General features: G+C 39.4%; 1 protein-coding gene across 1 annotated transcript in view; it reads left to right on the top strand.

The window, feature by feature from the left end:
• Positions 1-20,489, top strand: part of LOC122787923 (dynein beta chain, flagellar outer arm-like) — a 5,188,001-nt gene that overhangs the window by 3,413,676 nt on the left and 1,753,836 nt on the right. Inside the window, exon 70 of the mRNA XM_044054850.1 lies at positions 10,052-10,267. Within this exon, the coding sequence (XP_043910785.1) occupies positions 10,052-10,267 (216 nt within the window). The remainder of the gene's footprint in view (positions 1-10,051; positions 10,268-20,489) is intronic.

Here is a 20,489-nt window from a genome sequence, read left to right as displayed (position 1 = left end):
AACATGATGCCATTTACTAGTCATGTCTTTATGTGATGTCTCAGGATTTCTTTGACAGTATTGCAGTTGTAATGATTATTTATGTTGCTCTTTAAATTGCAACAGTGCTGCCACAGTGAGTGAGAGTATTAAATTTACTGAGTACCCACTACCATGACAGGATAAACATATGGGATTACTGTTGGCTGGCAGAGTGACTTGCAATATGCTTATGATTGTTATGTGTCTCTATGCAGGCCAGGGATATCTGTAGGCCAAGCGCAGACTGTTCAGTGTTTAACACATGCCATTTGTCTGAGGATGTGTGCAGTCAGTACATTTCAACAGACTGTCCTACAGTACTGGCTTGTGTAATGGTTGTGAGTATAGGAGGAGGTTGAATGATATAGACATTACTATGTGGGCCACCTAGGACATAACACATGACATTAAGTCAAGAGATTCTTGCAACCCAGTATGAGTGATTAGAATTATGGATTGTGTGTTTGCTGGTGAAGTTTTTTTTTTTTTTTTGGTGGGAGGGGCCCTGCGAGAGGAGCAATATGTACTGTGGAACTTTATGCAGCAGATATGTAGGTAGGCTCCAAATTATTACTGTTCTGTCTGTATGCAACCCACTTCCTAAATTCTCAAGCAATACATGATATTTCATCTGTGGTATTATTGAATTTGTTCTGTCTTTAGTGTGTCTTTGGTGTACCTTAATGGACAAGACAATACTTCCGTGCACAAACCTTTTGGGTTGATTGACATATGGCTCATAAGTATGTGTTTTGCTGGCCTGTATAACAGTTATGCTCCTCAGATGAGAAATACGGCTGGGGCTATTATATACTATGCAACTATGCAACCTCATTATGTGTTGTTTTTTTGGGGGGGGTTGAGACTAGTAAGAACTGAAAGGGACATCTGCAGGAAATTTTATGTGGTATTTTTGGGTACAGAGACTATATACAGATACAACTGACAAAATGCAAATGGCATATGGTGTGTGCCCTGTGTCTCCCTCCAGTAGTAACAGGTGATATCATATATGTAAATATGTAACAATTATGCAATGCACACCACAGAACATAATTAACATATATGTGATTGATGTGTGTGACCACCCATGCATATGTTAATATCAAGTGATTCTTGCCACACCTGTCCCCTAGTTGTAGCTTTTCAGGGATATGTCACATAGGGCTGTTAGGGCTGTTACATTTCTCACAGATGTTACTTCCTTTCCATTTCAGACTACAACATATTCATTCATCTATGTGCGCTTTCTTTAACTTTTGAAACAAAGAAAATGTAGGTTCTTCCATGTAGAGAATACCATCTTTCTAAGACCCTCAGTCTCTATAGTCAGTCATGAGAATTCTGACAGGTCCTTCTGTAACTGTGTCTGGCAGGGTGTCATTAATGACATAAAGTCTGCCTGTGACCAGAACAGGATGTATGATCATGTCAGAACATGGAGCACCAATATGATCAGTGCAGCCAGAGAATGGGCACCCGCCTGGCACAGGAGCAGAGGGCAACACAAGATGGCACACCCACCAAACCACCACAAACACAGATGGGTAATTTTCTGGCATCTTTGCATGGGAATCTGGACAATTCCATTATAGATTCATAGGTTCATAGGTAGGTACTAGGCTATTGGCCCTAGAGCCTATACAAGCCTAGCCAAAAAGGTACCCTGGCTTTCGCCACCCAAGAAAATAATTTTCCTGTGCCCCTGTCAAGCAGAACCACAGAAGTGATCCCCGGGGTGAATTTCCTATTACCCATCCAATCATCAAAATTTTTCATGAAGAGTGCTAATGAGGAGCTCTGTATGACATAGATAGGTAGTCTGTTTCAGAGTACGGGAAGTCTCTGGGACAGGAATCTATCCCTCCAGCATGTTCTGTTTATTGTGGTGACAAGGTTTAAGTCCCTAGAGTGTGTAGCTCGGGGGATTGAGATTTCTTTAAGTGGAGCATGTCCAACAGCTCTGGGTTTGACATAGCTTTGTATGTTAGGCAGAGATCGCCTCTGAAAAGGTGATATGCGACGGAGTAAAGCTGGAGTTTTTTGAGTCGGTCTGTGTAAGGCATCTGTTTGAGGCCAGTAATCCTCTTTGAGAGGTATTTTTGCAGCCTTTCCAGTTGTTGTATATGTCTTGTGAGATACATACCAAAAGGGGCATTGTACTCTATAATAGGTCTAATGAGTGATGAGCAGAGGGGAACAATGACCTCTTTTTTTCTGGATGAGAAACCTTTTCTGATGAGATGTGCCATGTAGAAGGATTTCCTGACCACTGTGGCGATGTGATTATCAAAGGAGAGACTACTGTCCACCTGTGTCCCAAGGTCTCTTATCACACTTTCAGTGTTAAGTAGACTACCGCCTATATGGTAGTTCATGGGTAAAGAGGTTTTACCAAAGGAGATGACAATGCACATTTTGGCATTGAACTTGAGACTATGGCTTTGACACCAGGCATCTGTCTCAGTGAGGCCCTTTTGTAGGATGTCCACATTGTTAGGAGTTTCGATTATGCCTCCTAGTTTGCAGTCATCTGTGAATTTAGTTAGCCAAAGACCTTCTGTGTTAGACTGTACTTCAGAGAAGTAGATACCGAACAGGAGAGGACCCAGGACTGAACCCTGTGGTACTCCACTTGTCACTGGTCTGAAGTCTGATTTGGAGTCTGCTACTTTCACAGTGTGGGTTCTGTCAGTAAGCCAGTTGGCAGCCCATCTTGTGACATAGGGATTTATACCTAGTTTAGTGAGTTTATCTATAATTCCAGAGTGGGGGATGGTGTTGAACGCCTTGGCGAGATCTAGATAGGCTGTGTGAACCACCTTACCCTCATCTATGGCTTTGGTGACTGCTTCTGTAAAGTTTATCAGGTTTCAGAGACATGATCTGCCTTTTACAAACCCAAATTGTGTGGGGTCCAGAGTTTGGAGATCTCCAATGTACATGGTATGCATGATGATGTCAGAGGACTATAAGTAGAACATGGGCCACATGTGCAATATCATGGACACATGGTGTAGAGAATTTGCATGCAGCAAGTGTCCCTGTCCAGCAACACATTAAAGCCGATGTACTTCCCATGGTCATTCCACCTCTGTCTCCGAAGGGGATGCTCACCATGTAAGGTGAAGATCTCATTCAGGTACACATAGGGTCACCACCTCCACTTTGCCATTCAGTTTTGAGGGACATGCATTGTGATGTGCATGTACACACAGGTACATTTTTTGGGCTGAGTTCAGACAAGGTATGAGCCAATGTTTGCAGTCATAGAGCACTCTGTCCTCTCAGCATGGTGTGGATCATGCTTGTGACTGTCCTAGAAGAGAGCAACTTCATGGATGGGGATTTGCATGGTCTGTGCAATTGCCCTGGATTTGTCCACCAGACTTTACTGTGTCCCAGCATTTGCATTCAGTCATCCTCACTGCCCACTGTATCCATCCTTGATCACAGCAACATAGCCATGGAAAAAGAACACCCTCCCTGGCCAGTCTTCCAACTTACCCACATACATCTGTCACAGAGAAAAAAATACTATTCAAAAGCACCCCTCCCATACACAAGATACCCATGAGTAACACCATACCTGTGCATCTAATAACTGCACCCTGCCCTCTTTTCTTTGTTACTCAAGTAGTCTTTGTCTTATCTAATGCACATTGTGGCAAGTCTATGCATGGTATAGCAAAGCCTGTGTGTAAATTGGTTTATCTTCATAATGTTGAAAGCACATCCTCGAATGTGCACATAGTCAAACTTGTTCCATGAATTCTGTACCACCATCATGTCAGAAAGCTGAACAAAACAGTGAACGTTGACATTTTTAACTGCTCCACACCTGAAATAAGTGCTACTGTGGGTCAACAAGGGGGCAAGATTTTGCAATTCAGAATATCAGTGTTCGCAGTTTTGAGAAGTCACAGTTCAGAGTTAGCGGAAGTTGTTTCGATGATGTGCCTGTCAACATTATAAAGATAAACCAATAAATCTGTATGCATTATTTCTAAAGTTCTGCATAATCCTGACACATAATTATCAGCCAGATACTCCTTCCACATGTCTCTGGCATAGTCCTCTCCTGCAGCCAGCTCCTCCACAACATCCTCACCCAGCACTCCTCTGTTGCTGAATCTCAGGCTTTCTACTCCTGAATGTGTATTATGGTATGGGTTGAAAAGATTTTACTGCATATGGCAGGACATACTTCAGTGCAGCCCAGATACATCCAGACAGAAAAGCTGGCCTTCAGCAGGATAAACACACATTCAGCAATGACCTGAGTATGTGGCAAGGCAGTGATATAGCTATTCTTACCATGGTTGGGATTTCCAGTAGGAGTCATTAACCATAGCTCCAGGGCATATCCAGCTTTACCAATAAGATGTCCCTGGTTTGAATCACCCAGCATAGACTACTGATATAGACTGCATGTTTGTCATAGGTGGGAGTCTTGCTTACTGCCTAGGTTGATGCAGACACATTGTATGTTATCTCCTGTGCTTCCAGACCACCTGATAGCTGATGAGGTGGAACCCCCTTACAGTTAATTTACTTTCTTCCCTGCTCCCCAGGTGGGGCCTTTATTGCAATGTGGGTGCAATTTGTTCCCACCAATTTTTGTGGGAATTGAGCTATATCATAAAAAGCCAGCATGGTGTTGGCTGTCTGCTTTGTGGTAAGTGGAAACAACATATGATCCCCATATGCTGTAGCATGGCATCAAGGAACTGGTGAAATATACTTGAGGCAGATTCCTGAGATAAATCTAGTGTTTCCTTCCTTGATTGCTGAAAGGTCCCTGTAGCCAGGATTCTCCAAACCACACATACTGTGGTATCCACAAGGATAGGTAGTCCATTTATCCCATGGGCCTGCATATAAGGGTGACACATCTCGGCCAGCTCCTGCATGGCGCATCTGTCCACATGGTACCAGTCGACAATTTGATTGTCATAAATAGTAGGATGTGTTAGGCGTGGATGAATGACTTGACACTATTAATGGCAGCAATGCTGAAGTTTATGAACAATTATGTGTAACAGATAAAGATCAGCTAAAGACTCCCTCTCACTCTTCTTTTATTTAACAGATATATATATATATATATATATATATATATATATATATATATATATATATATATATATATACATGTATTTATTTAGTTAGTTTACCGAATCATGGACTGTTGTGGGTAAACAAGATTAAAATTCCATGAAAAATGTACAAAACTGTTGTAAATGAAGTAAATCCAGAAGTAAAACAACCTTTTATTAGTGAAACGCTCAGATAAAATATTGTAAGCGCTTTCGTCTCATGACCTAATGAAACTTCATCAGACAAACCAAACTAACATGAATAAAGTTTAAATATGTAACAGAAGACACACCTCTCCTTTGTTACAGCCAATCAGTAGTGCAGTACAAATAAAGTAATGCATAATTCATTGGTTCAATCCATCCATCTATCCATCCATCCTCAACCCCTTTTCCCATTTTGAACATGGGATTGGGGTGTCACTTCAGCAGTGACAAATATCTCGAGCCAAGGTTTTACACCACCAGGTGGCTAGCCCTGCCATGGTAGTTAGTTCATATACTCACTCGCACAAACACTATCAGCTACAACCAATTTAGACTGTCCAATCCACCTACTGCATGTCTTTGGAATATGAAAGGAAACCAGAGCACCCAGCGGAAACCCAGTTCATGGGTTCAATGTTCCTGGGATTTTAAAAATCATGAGTTAAATAAAGTGCATTAACCAGGAATCAAACCCAGGTCAACTGCTTGAAAGACAACTATGCTCAACACTATGCCACATAAACAATACAGAACATGATAGACAAAATGAATAATACATACATTTCATATCAAAATCTTTTAAAAACATTTTAAATAGTGTGATAAGTAACAATATAGTAAATAAACAATAAACATTTTAAATGTGTAAATACAGTTAAATGTTTAAAATGTTAAAACTACCTTTCTTGTGCTTTTAGTCTTAAAATCCTAGTTACAGAAAGGTAACCATTCAAACCTGACCAATAATTAGCCCTTAGATGTAACTGCCATGCTAATTCCATTCTCTCCAAAATTATAGGCCATGGTCCACCCCTTTCTCCTATCTTCACTACATCCAGTGCAACAAAGTTAAAATAATGTTCTGTATACTCCAGAGTGTGCTTTGCTAAAGCAGTAGTTTTATATTTTAATCTTATCGCTCTCAACTGTTCATAAATACATTTTTTTAACATCCTATCCACCTTACCAATGTAAAAGCATGCACATATACTCCACTAGGCACAGTGGACTACTTTTTCAGACGTGCAATAAAATGTGTCTTTTGGTTTGAATTTAAAACCATTAATCAAAACCTCCTCAGTTTCAAGAATGAAAGGAGAATAATTACAACACTTACACTTTTTCATAAATCCTGTGGATTTAAAGTGTGGTGTCCTTTCTGGTGTGTCATTTAAATTCATTCCCCTCCTATATACAATGGCCGGTCCTTGACACACTATTTCTGTTATTTCTTTGTCTTGCTGCAGCATCTTCCACTTTTTTGCAAGATGTATTTTACTTGCTTACTGTTTGTACCAAAAGTCGCTATAAATGAGCATGTAAATTCATTACTTGCCTGCATACTATGTTCTAAGGTGGTAGGCAATATATCTGCATCCACCCTACCATTTGTATCAATTGTTCTGTTTACCCTATTTTCAAATTTGATCTGACCTCTAAACGGGTTTAAAATAATCTTTCTCCCTTTTATTTACAACTTTTAGCATAATGTCATATATGAAGTTGTGTGGATAACTTCACTTCTGAAACATGCTTTTTAAGGTCTCACACTCCTCTAAAAATAAATCAAATGTAGAGGCCATCTTATCTGCCCTCACATTATGACAGCATTGGTGAGTTCAGTTTTTGCACTCCTGAGTGTGTCCTCCTTTGGATGAAATGCCTAGTAACTATGAACCTGTTGTTGGTTTGCCATTCAGTCCTTATTGCAATATTATTAGTTTACCATTTTTTTTTTATGTAACCTACAAAATGTATTCTTCAGAGACAGCAAGCACTGAATTTGTAGATGAAACACTGAAATATAAGTTTGTTTGCACAATCTCTTCATTAGTTACAGGTCTCTTTAATGTGGATTATTCAGATGACTTTTACTTCTGCAGAGATTGTGCATATTGAAATATTGATTGGCCTTTTATGGTTGAAATGTTCTGAAATGGACAGTTTTGTCATTATTGCTTCATACATATTCTTTCCTTACTTACTGGAAAAATGTTCTACACTACAAATTTAAAACGCACTCTAAGTGGTGCTGTATTATCTGTGGTGGTAGTGCTGCGGTAGCATTGTCGCCTCACAGTAAGACGCTGACCGGTTCGACTCTCAGCTAGAGCGTCTTCTGCGTGGAGACATGCGTGAATGGGCGTACCTTCGTTGAAGGTTGTGCATTAGGGCTGGCAACTCAGCATGTAAAAATCAACTGCCAATCATTAGCGGACCGGAGTTCCACTGTGGTGACCCCTAACTGGGAAAAGCCGAAAGACACAACAGCAACTCTAAGTGGTGCTGTATTGTGCAAGGAATTTAATTTAATACAATCAGGAAGGTGAAGCAAAGAACACATGCATGTCTGCATGATCATAAATATGTGTGCAAGGGACTTATGGTTTTAAAATAGCCCAAAGGTAAACTTTATCTGCCACTGGCCAGATGCATTTTCTTTGAATGTGGGTTTCAATGCCATTTCAATGACTGTGAGTTTCAAGAGCAGATAAGTGTACTGTTAATGCTAAGTCTGTTTTCATTGCGAGACTGTATTGTTTTGTTCAGTAAATATCTGTCAGTGTTTGTGCTACAAAATTTGAAATAAAAGTTTTAAATTATATGCAAATATGTGTAATCATTGAAGAAGTACTAGGAGCCCATTTGACCAAGATCTGGTTCTGTAAGGGACAGATGCATTCTGTGTGGACAAAACTTGTCTCCCACCTCAAATGTCCAAAAATGTATTTCTTCATGCCCCCATCATCTGACTTTTGCAAAGGGATGGTCGTTTGCTCCACAAATTAAATGCAGTCAATCTGTTCTTGTCGGCATTTATATATAAGTAAGTTAAATAAACAAAAGCAGAGCCAGGGTACTTTGATACAAATTCTGAACATTTTGTTGAATAAGCATGTATTTTTGTGTCTTAATTTATTTTCAGTATCAGTAGTATACAATGACATGCCCAAATGCATTTCCTAAAAAGCTTTAGCATCTGAAGTACTGCTATCTGCTCATTTTAAATAATATATCATTTGGCATTACACTGTTTTCTTTTCCCTTTTCTCTGACTTTGCATAACCACCATTTCAGGGCCCTTCTTTGCCTGTACAGTTTGTATACAGCATGCGTGCAGTCATTTCCTGCAGCTGAAATAATGAGAATGCTACCTCCACCAGTGTGCTCATTATGTTCCTGAAAAGCATTTATTGGCTATCATGATGTAGAACAACATGTCTTCAGTAATCAAGTCCTTCCTGAATCATTTGAGAAACACAATTTTAAATTCATTTTACCAATGCCAAATGTCAATCACAAGGAAAAATCTATATGAAATTTTAATTGCAAGATGTTTATTGCAGATTTAATGAGTGAAATAAGAGATCTGAGGATTCAAGCATGCTCCGCTCATGCATAATGTTGACTTAAATCAGCTCTCTAGAGATACTGTGAAATGTAATTTTAGAATTTACACACTGATAGAGCATATGCACTGGGCTCTGCAGGTTAAAGTCATAAATCAGAATCTTTTAACTGCCTTGGAGTGATTACTGCAGACTGTAATGGCTCACAGAGATAGTTTCAGCTACAAGTGATTACTCTAGCTAGATTATTGAATGCTATTCAGTACTCGCAAATCAGTGATCATTAATCCCCAAATAATTCCTCTCATTCTTTTAAACAACATTTTCAGCAGCTAATTGGGTTTGAAGATGACCAGACCATGTGAAATGAAAACAAAAAGACTGTCATACTAAAACCCGTTTAAATGAAATATTTTCCTTTTTAACAATGTCGGATACACTGGAGCTGGTGTGTCCTTCACCATTTAATACCGAGCATAATTTTAGAGTGAGCTGTGCAAATAAATTGTTTACTGACTTTTCTCTGTAAACAGTATTTCATTACAGTTAATTTTCATATTCTGTTCTTAACCCAATGCTTGCTTCATATGTCCATACCACTAAACATCTTAGCACAAGAAATCTGGACAAAGTCTAAAATAGTAGGGAGATAAAGGCCCAAAAATAGAGACAGATTTTAAACATTGCTCCTATAAAAAGTTGCTAGAGTAACAGGATTTGTGTTAGCATGCATTTTCTGAAAGATATGAAGTCTGAAACTCAAATGCCTGTAATATGTTTAAATAGTGACTAAAAATAATGTATGACATCCTTTACTTCACTGAAATAAACATTATTGCTCTTGATTCCACTCTGTTTTGGGGTTTCAGTCTTTAGCTTGAATACCTGTCTTGCGGTTCATCCATTTGTCACACAGTGTGTCATATATTCTGATGAAAATGTTTGATAGCTGTGAGCCTATCCACTCCACATTACATGAAGAAGGATTGGCACTAGTTTGTAGAAGCAATAAATGGGTTTTTACAGTTCATTTTAAACAAAGCTATGATACAAGCTGTTCAACAGTGCTGGAAAGTGGTATAACAGCTTTGTTATGATAAGAAATATAACTGCCTGATTTAATTTCATATCTTTCAAAAAATATATTAATAATTGAAAAATGTTCCTGGTAATTTCATCATGTTCTTATTGAGGCTTTCAACAGTTTTTTGGCTGATTCCTGAAAATACACATGCTTATACTAAGCTTGCTTAATTCCTAAAGTATGCAAAATAAATAAATAAATAAATAAATACATTTAGTTTGCAATGTACTTTCATTAGGCACTACATGTACACTTTGGCATTTTTAATATTCTTTATTCCTGCCCTGAAGGTCAACCCATTACAAACTAAAGTACAAGAGATGAAAGCTGCTCTAGATCAAGCAGGACAGAAAAAGAAAACTCTACAGAACAAACGAGATATTCTCCTTACACGGCTAAATGATTTAGAAAAGGGCTTTGAAGAGGCTACCATTGATAAGAACATTCAGCAACAAAAGACTATGGAAATGTCTGAAAGACTGGAAATGGCATCATCATTTATGGAGGTATGCTGAGAATTGTCTTAGAAGAGGCATGAATAAAAGGTTTGTAAAAATGTATGTGTAAAACATATCTGGACTGACTGGATATTGCAGCTGTATTCAGCTGAGGTAATGAAAATGCATAGTGATGTTTTCAAAAGTGACCTTCAAGACATCCTTTAATGTTTTGTAAAACTTAAATAATTTGTTCTTATTCATATTTACACTAGAACAGGCTACTTTGTTTTCCACATATTCTGGTATTAAAGCTATACAGCTCATTATGGAACTGAAGGCATGTAAAGAGACATCATATACCTATATTTTGAATTTGAAACATTATTTTTTTGCCTATTGGGATAAAAAATCAATATCCTCCACATTCTTGAAGTTAGTAGAGAAAACGTTGTCAGTAAAGGTGCAAATAACTTTCACTACTCCTTTTCTGACACATTTTTAGCTCAATCACATGCATATATACAGTCCGTACAGGCAAATAATATGATTCTGGTAGGGTGCTTCATGTTCTTTTAAACCAAGATTTACTGGAAAGAAATCCGAGGGAACTTTCAGACGTTTTGTAATTGAATAATATGCATGACATTTGAAAGATGAAATCTCCACAAGAAAATGGTTGCATACATTTAGATAAAAAAAAAATCCACATTATACTATTTTTTATTTCTTTGTTGTTTATAGAAAATACTTAAAAAGATAAAGTATATCATAGAAGGTTTTCTGATCATTTTTTTTATTTTGAGGCACTTAAATATATGTAATCACAATAAATATTTTCATCTAAGAATGTGCATTATTTGCAATACATAATGCAAAAATAAACCAAAATTTTAAAAGAATCAGGGCAGAACATGACATTTCCTTATAAATGGGCAGCTTTCAAACACTATATAGAGTTTTTTTCTTGATTTTGTTTGCATCAGGTAGAGAGTATAGAGACTAATCCAGTCTGACATGTTAATGTACCATTAATGGTATTAGAAACATTTCGGGAGGTAAACTGTGATGAAAATTTTCAGAAGTCAAAAGAAATACAAAAGCTTATATCAGACCTGTTTTCAGGACAGTATATAAATTCAACATTTACTTACAAAGAAGTTCTTAGGCTTGAGTGTAGCACAATATGGAAATAGTTTGTATTTCTAGCTAAAGGGTTTTCAGAATTATAATGTACAGAATATAAAGATAGATAGAAGAACACTATGATTCATTCAGGAAATATTTCAAGGTTTTGGTAGATACTGTAGCCAAATCTATGATGATACAAATGAAAGGAAATAAATAAAATAAATAAGCAAAATAACAGCAACATTCTGCTTGCAAAAGCATGCATGATTATATCATAATTTCCCCTCCAGTTCTGGCTTTGGATTGTGTTCAAGATATTACATTATTACTCTCAGATGGAAGCCATTTGGCTGTAGTACTCATCATTAAGTTTTGCAAATGTCTTTGGCAACAGCTTTTTTCATGTTTATTAGAACTTATTCAGTCTGCTGCCTTCGATCCTCTTTTAATTTATGACCATGTCCCTATAGCAAACCTTATTCTGATTCTTAAACCAAATATGCACAGTACTAATATGTGTACAGTAAGGCATAAAGGGAATACATGCAACAGATATTGCTACATACCCGATGGAGTTTTTAGGTATGAGACTGAAGATACACAGGGAACTAGCAATCTGATTGGGCAATATTTCTTGCCCATTTTATAAGGATGATTATCATTCAATACCCTTATTAAACACCAGCTATAAATTCATTTCTGAAGTTGTTAATAACTTCTTATTTTGTTTGCTTTGTTAGTTTATACATCCTAAATAATGTTGATGTATCCCTAGCAGGAAAATATACAAATCTAGTGATATTCTACAATTTGTTTTACTGCATATCCAGAAAAAATGCATAAACTAAGGCAGCTTTCTATTGCATAGATGGCCATAATGATTTGTATATGGCAAATAGGAAAAACTTCTTTGATCTATTTGCCCCTGCTGTCTATTGATTATCAGTCTCCAGTTAATGAAGTTACATAACTTTGTATATATTATAACGGTGGCTTTGTTTTTAGCATACATTCTTAAGTAGACATAGATTTTATAAATATCAGAGTAGCTTCTTGTTAGACTCAAAAGCATCAAGATAAGCCCTCATTCTCCTGCATCGTTTTTATTGCACCAAATCCAATTTTTTTTTTTGCAATAAATGATCCCAAGGAGATAACCCTTTAAAAATATGAATTCCAGCATTAAGTTTATACTTTTGTGGATGATTTAATGCTAATCATAGATTCTGGTCCTTCTTTAATACGGTCTTTTTTGGGCTGAGCGATCAGATTAGTAGGATGACTGGATATCAGATGCACCCCTAAATATTTACGGTAGTGTTCTTTGCTGGTTACCAGATTATTAATATTCTTATAAAGATAGTTCAAACTTTAAAACTTTTGGTCTGGAACTATTCACTTAATCTGCAAGAGATGATGCAAAAACAATAAAAAGAAGTTATGTTCCATCTGTGATGTTGATCCTCATTCAGTCATTACGCATGGGTATCAGTTCCGACCTCAGAACTGAGCTGGCCATTTTCCAAGCTCGCATCAGCCACAAACTCCCGAGCTAAACTCTTACCCATAATCCCCCTCTCCCTGTTACCTCAGATTGAGTTTGCAAGTCAAAAGAAGGTAGAGGCTACCTCTGGTCAACTAACCTATCTGAATTGGAAGGTGAGATCCACTATAAGCCTCAGGAGTGGGGTGGAGGGAGGGTTGTAATGACTGAACGAGGATCAACATCACAGATGGAACGTTATGGTAAGACATAACTTCTTTATCTGATGATGTTAATCCTCATTCATTCCTTATGCATGGGACAGAGTCCCCAACTACCTTATTTCTTAGGAGGCCCTCATGGAAGGACATTCCTGAGCACCATAGAGCCAAATGATGCTCTTCCCCTGGAAGCCAGATCTAATTTGTAATGGCTGATGAAGGTATGTGGTCTATCCCACGTAGCAGCTGCACAAATGTCATGTAAAGAAGCTCTAGCATGGAAAGCAGCTGAGGTTGTTACTGACCGAGAAGAATGAGCCTTGACAGCAGTAGTTAACTGAACATTATGCTTGCTGTAAATAAAGGTCACGCAGTCTTTCAACCACTTAGCCAACGTGACCTTGGAAACAGCACATCCTAATCTAGGTCCAGAAAAGGCCAAAAAAAGCTGATCTGACTTGCGAGAAGCTTTAGTTCTGTCCAAGCAGAAACAAAGTTGTCTGTGAATGTCTGGGGTATGTAGACAATACTCTACTGTGTTTGAATGACTGGGAAAGAAAACTGGCAATTCAATGGTTTGGTTAATGGACATGTCAGAAATTACTTTGGGCAAAAAGGTAGGATTAGTTCTCAATGACACTGTGTCCTTATGAAAGGTCAGATATGGCTTCTTGATGCACAAGGCTTGAAGTTCAGAGATACGTCTGGCAGAAGTAATGGCAACTAAGAGTAAAGTCTTCCAGGACAAGTATTTGAAGTCACGAGAAGAAGCTGGTTCGAAGGATGATGTTGTCAAAGCTTGTAAGACTAAAGCCAAATCCCATGGTTGAGTGGGTTCTCTAAAGGGAGGTTTTAGATGAAAAACGCCTTTTATGAAGGTCCTGCATAATTTGTGAGACATGAGAGAAGAATCCTGGACCCCGTTGTGGAAATTAAAAATGGCGGCCAAGTGAACTCTGATCGTGGAAGCAGAAAAACCAGACTGGAATAAATCAGACATATATTCTAGCACTATGGGCATTGGTGCTGAGAAAGGATCTATCTGTTTCTCTTTTAGCCAGATAGTAAACCTCTTCCACTTGCTGAGGTATGTATTTCTGGTAGACGGCTTATGAGATGCAATGAGAATGTCACGTACAGGTAAGGATAGATCATTCTGCCTGGCGATCACTGGAAGTGGAGGAGCTAAGCTGTGAGCTTTAGGCAGTTTAGGTTGGGGTGAATCAGGTTCTGTAGATGGGAGATCAAGTCTGGGGTTGGATTGAGAGTCCACGGTTGATCTAGCAGGTGAGGCCACAGGAAGGGGAACCAAATCTGACGAGGCCAAAATGGCACTATGAGGATTAATTTGCTCTTCAACCGGTGGGCTTTATTCAGGACCTGGGGAATGAGGGGAAGAGGAGGAAATGCATAAAGTAGACCCAAGGGCCAATCGTGGACTACAGCATCCCTGGATTTCTGTCCCTGAGGGGGAATCAGGGCGAATAAATTGCTGCATTTGTAGTTGGTTGGGGAAGCAAAGAGGTTGCAGCAAGGAAGACCCCAACGGTTGAAAATCTCTGCCAGTATCAAGGGATTCAGGGACCACTCTTGAGGTTGAAGAATGCACCTGCTGAGTCTGTCTGCTATCACGTTGGAACTCCCGGGAATGTGCGTTGCTAGAACACAGAGGTTGGTAGTCATCGCCCATTGCCATAATCTCATGGCCTCCTGGCAAAGAAGATAAGACTTCATTCTGCCTTGCTTGTTGATGTACCAGACCACTGCCATGTTGTCTGATTGAATTGCAGTGGTCCCAGATGGCAACAGGGGATGAAATGCTTGCAAAGCCAGAAGCACAGCCCTCAACTCCAGAACATTTATATGCAGATGGGCCTCCATTTTGGACCATGTACCTTGGAAATCTTTCCCTGAAATAGCCCCCCACCCCATCAGGGAGGCATCCGTGGTCACTGTGGCTGTGGGCTGTTGGGGGGAGAAGGTATGGGACCATTGAAGTGGATTCCGAGACAACCACCAATTTAAGTCCTGCTTGCACCTGTGAGTTATCAGAATCTTGGCTGAAGGAGGGAGCTGAAAAGGGTACCACTGAGTGAGTAGTAACCACTGTAGAAGCCTCATGTGAAACTTGGCCAGGGGAACAATTGTAATGGAGGCTGCCATGGAACCCAACAGCTGTAGAACCGAGTGAGCTGAGGGTTTCTCCTTTGAGAGGACTGGAATCAATTGTTGTCTCACTCTTTGAATTCTGTGCTCTGGAATGGATGCTCTGCAGTTCTTTGTTTTCAGGAGGACCCCTATGAACTCTGTGGATTGAGGCAGGGTGAGATTGGATTTTTGACAATTTATGGTTATGCCTATCCTTTCTGCGGTGTGAAGAGAGAAAGCCAGGGCTTTTTCTAATAGATGACTGGTGGAGGCGGTGTTGAGCCAGTCATCTAAGAATGGAAAAACCTGGAATCCCTGTAGTTGTAGGAACACTGTAATGACTACCATGCACTTTGTGAACCATCTGGGGGCTGTAGAGAGTCCGAAAGGCGGTACTCAGAACTGATAATGACTGGTTCCCACACAGAAGCGAAGGAATCTCCTTTACTGTTTGTCCACTTTTATGTGGTAGTACTTGTCTTGAAGATCTATAGAGCACATCCAATCGTCTTTTTCCAAAAGTGGGAGGATAGTCTGTAAAGTGACCGTCCGGAATTTCTGTACCTTTATGAATCTGTTTAACACACTGAGATCCAAAATTGGTCTCCAGTCCCTGGTCTTTTTTGGCACCAAAAATTGTCTTGAGTAGAATCCAGATCCTATCTGGTCTGGTGGAACTGTTTGGATGACTCTCTTGCTTAGCAGCTTTGCAATCTCTAATGCTGCCTGTACTCTTTGACTGTGTGGCATGTCAGATAATTTCCTTAAGGTGGTGGGATAAAGATCGAATGGGGGGGTAAACCCTCTATTATTATCTTTTTTACCCCAAATCAGTGGTGGTGGTGGTTAGCCAGGCAGAAGGGAAGAGAACCCCCCCCCCCCCCCACCAAGGAGAAGCAGAGGAAGCAGTCAGTCCAGTCACTGGTAGGGTTGGGGCCAGTGAAAGAGAAAACATGGAACCCTGGTTACACGGACTGCCTCTTCTGCCCTGTCTCCCTTCCCTCCCTCCCTCCCCTCCCTCCCCTCTAGGGGAAAAATCAGCCTGTGTGTCACGAAAGGAGCCCTGAGATTTTTTTGTGCCATATCTTCCCACTCTTTTGGTTTCTGGAGAAAGCCCGTTGAGGGGAAGAATAATGGACACCCAAGGCAGAAAGGGTCTTATCGTCCTGTTCACATCTAGGCAGTGTGCTTTTAACCTTAGGACCAAACAACTAAGAGGCTTCAATTGGAGTGTTGATAAAGGAAGCCTTGAAGGGTTCCACAAAATCACACAAGCGCATCCAGGCAAGTCATCTCAGAACAACGCCTGCACCCGCTTCTCTAGCTGCTCCTTCTGCTGCGTGAGAAATGAGACGCATGGAGGAGTTAGGAATAGATTCAATGGTGGCTAATTGAGAGGCCACTTTGTCACGGACCTCATCAGACACAGCACCAGCTAAAGTTTCAGAGAGCTCAGAGATTAAGTCTCTTTGAAGCCTGGTAAAATGTGCCATATAGTTCAGAGTCCTGATTGCAAAGGTCCCTGATGCAAAGGTATGCTTCCCAATTCTGTCCAGAGCCTGAGACTCTCTGTTGGGCTGATGAACAGTCTGGATTTCTTCGTCCGCCAGGTCCTTTTTAGTTGCGGCAGCCATCACCAAGGCATCTACCGGAAGACATTTGGACCAATGGGGGGTCACTCACAGGAGGGGACAAAATTTTATCTGGCCTAAGGGAAATGGCCTCAACTGTATCAGGAGCCTTCCATGCATGCTGCATGATGAGCCAGACCAGTTAATCAGCAGGTGGAGTAACCCAGGAGGTAGGGGGCTGGGCACGAAAGGCCTGTAGGAACACAGAGTCTTCAGTGGTTGGGTTAGAGGGCTGCCATTCACCTCTCTGTTTCAGGATTTCTAGGATATCTCCGGACCTAGAGGACCCTTCCCCATCATCCAAGTCTGTGTCTTCGGTGAGGGACTCCTCAGTGGAATCCATGTGTTTCCTCTTACACAAAGACTTTCGATGAACTTCCTCAGAGGGAGGAACTGGGGAAGACAGCTCAATATGGGCCCCCTGTGGGGGTAAGTCCTGAGGCTCTCATGCCTGGTGTTCTCATATAAAAAGTGGAGGCACTGATAGTATAGAAATGTCAGCCAATGCAATAGTCTTCTCCTGACTCAAAGTCCATGGACGGCTGCAGAAAGCCAAAGAAGGGGCACCACAGTTAGCATCCTGAGTAGTGGCAAGAGAATCCTGCCACAAATGCAGCTGAGGCTCCTTAGTGAGATCCAAATGGGGAACCGCAGGTGAAGACTGTGCTATAGTAAGGGGCTTCCAAGACAGTGATGGGGCTCTGATGAAGAATGGTCACCTCCCAAGGAAGTAAAGGTCCTTGGAGGAAGAATACCTCTAGCCAGAAGTAATTGATCCACAAGACGCAGCACATCATGTTCAGAGAGGCTTCTAGTGGATCTCACAGACATAGCTGAAGGAGAATCAGGTCTATCCAAAGTCGGAACAAGTTCAGTGCCCACAATGGTGGGAGTTTGTACCGCAAAAAGAGGAGCTGGCATGGCCTGAACAACAGTAGTGTGTCCCGAGACTTAGATTTTTTATAATCATCATGCCTTTTCTTGTGGGAGCTTGGAGGAGATGAGACCTCCATTCCAGAAATAGCCTCTGAAAAGGAAGATTTAAGTAGTCCCTTTAAAATCAACTTATTCTTTCTTTCAATGACAGTCCTATTAGTGAAATTCTTACAAATCCCGCAAGGCGATTCAACTGTTAAATGAGGCACACCTAAACAATAAACACATAAAAAATGTGCATCAGAGACAGGCAATTTATGGCCACATTCCACACATCTTTTAAAACCTGGACTGCCTTTTTTATGTCATAGTAAAGAAAGGGAAAGAAGGGTTACCAAAAAGGAATTACCTGAAGGTAAGGCCCAGAAAGATTTACCAACGATGGGTAAAGAGAATAAATACCTCGTTGGTAAGAGAAAAAAAAACAAAACAAAATAAGAGCACAAGGAGTAGTCGCTAGGTGTGATAAGGTAAGAGATAACTAAATAACTACTTTTTTTCCTCAAAAAGTTTAGTGAAATTTTTGAAAAGATCAAAAATGTGTACTTAGCTCAAAAGAAGTAGCCTGACACAACCTAACTGTGACATGGCAAATGAAATCTGGGGTAACAGGCAGAGGGGAATTATGGGTAAGAGTTTAGCTCAAGAGTTTGTGGCTGATGCGAGCTTGGAAAATGGCCAGCTCTGTTCCGAAGTTGGATACCCTTGCGTAAGGAATGAACGAGGATTAACATCATCAGTTTAAATACTTACAAGACAGTGAAATAATTTGCACATAATTGGTTCACAGTGAAATTTTACTCTAACTTCTCATGGACAGAGAGAAACTAAGATGATTCACTCAGGTAAAAATGATCAGCTCAATCAGACTTGACAAGCTACCTTTGTCAGTATTGTATAACATACCATAGGCAGGTAAACCAAAATATGATTTATTAAATGGTTTGCAAATATTGATTAAAAAGGTTATTTCATTCATGCAGCTTTTTTTCCTTTTCTACTGTATAATTGCTCTGCATGTTTTGAACTTTGTTGAACTCTAAGACTAAAAATTAAACCATCTTGGAATATTGCATTCAAAGCACAATCATACTGCAAGAAGATTTGTTTAAAAATGTAAAGAAATCCAAATCCAGATGATGTAAATTAGGACAAAGACTGGCAGTGATTTGCTGTCACATTTTTTTTTTCTAACATACAAAATTCTGCATCTGATTATCTGTTACTTAGGAAAAGCATGGGCAATACTTCAGCTGGTTTAAGATGTATAATGCAGTACACCTCAAAAACTGAATATTTACATTAAAAATAATGCAGCCATATAAAAAGGGATGGTTGTATCATATATGACTAGAATTATGCATTGGAATATATGTCATTAGATACACTTGGGTGGGGACTGGCTGCCTGTTAGTATAAAAATGTGTTGCCATGGCTACCATTACAAAATGATCTGTTTTCTCATGTGGTGGGCATTTCTTTGAATTTGTAACTGGTGGGTTTAAACACTTCATTTAGTAAACATTTTATGGCATTCCACTATGTTATGAATGTTGCATATTAGGGTTAACAAACTTTTGACAAAACATAAGAGACACCTAAAGATTTTTCATTTAGCTGCTTTAATTACTAAAATAATTATTCTTTCTGGATGGAGCCGGTCCATATTCCAAAATGAGGATTTTCCTCTAACCACATGGTGGTAAAATCTTTTTCAAATTCTGCCAGTAGAAAGAATTGATTGAATAGCAGCATAGAGGAGGCATCAGGAGAGTATGTCATTCTCCTGTTATTTTATACTCATCAGTTAAATTTTATTGAATCTTTTCCTTTTTAAAAGAAGGAGATACGTGCAGGGATTCAAGAATTTCAGTTGTGTATTTCTCAGTTATGTCCTTCATTATGATTTCATGTGGTGATAAAATTGTTTATGGAAATATAATACAAAGGAAAGAATTAAAAAAAAAGAAAGATCCAGAGTTTCAACCTTCATCCAATGAATGCTATATAATTGTATAAGGGACTACAGGTTAATGCCTTTGTAGAAGCCTGCTGTCACATCAAGTGGTAATCTATCTACTGTCCCAGTTTCAGCATAAATTGGCAATCCTGCCTATACTTTCACCTGTCGCTTCTGTTTTATCAAAAATCTATTAACCGTTATACTTAGTAATGTGTACAACTTCTGTTTTAGTACTGGCAACATTAAATAAACAAACACAATTAAACCAATTTCTGGTTTTGAAAGAAACTAGTCTATAAAGCTGAAAAAAAATTGGAGCACTTATTGTGTACATCTCTTACTTGATAGAAAGGGAGACCAGCATCTGCTGTTAAACAAATATGTTGCACTCCCCTGGTGTTCTATAAAAGTCTCTAAACCTGCAAGATCATTCTTTATGAAGCAATAGATGATCTAAAATTAAAGCAGAATCAGTACTGAAGTCTCCCCTCCAAAGAACATATTATGGTTTTCAGCATAGGAGGTGACAGTAGAGAGGGTGACTTGTCCATTTAGCAGAAAAAAAAAACATATTTTGAGGAAGATATATATACTTTAACAGAACATTGAAATAGCTATTCTTTTAGAGTTTCAGGACCTGGCACAGGCTGCAGTTGAGAGGGCACTGGCATCATGTGTAAGGGGTGATATTAGGAAACAGTTATGGACCATTCCTCAAACACATTTACAACAAATGCATATAACTATATCAAAAGCATTACAACTACTAAAAAAAAGG

This window comes from Protopterus annectens, chromosome 13.part0 (genome assembly GCF_019279795.1).
Source record: "Protopterus annectens isolate FY-2018-M chromosome 13.part0, PAN1.0, whole genome shotgun sequence".
NCBI classification, from domain to species: Eukaryota; Metazoa; Chordata; order Ceratodontiformes; family Protopteridae; genus Protopterus; species Protopterus annectens.
Note: the sequence above shows the minus strand (reverse complement) of the source record. Positions and strands in the feature narration are given on the sequence as shown.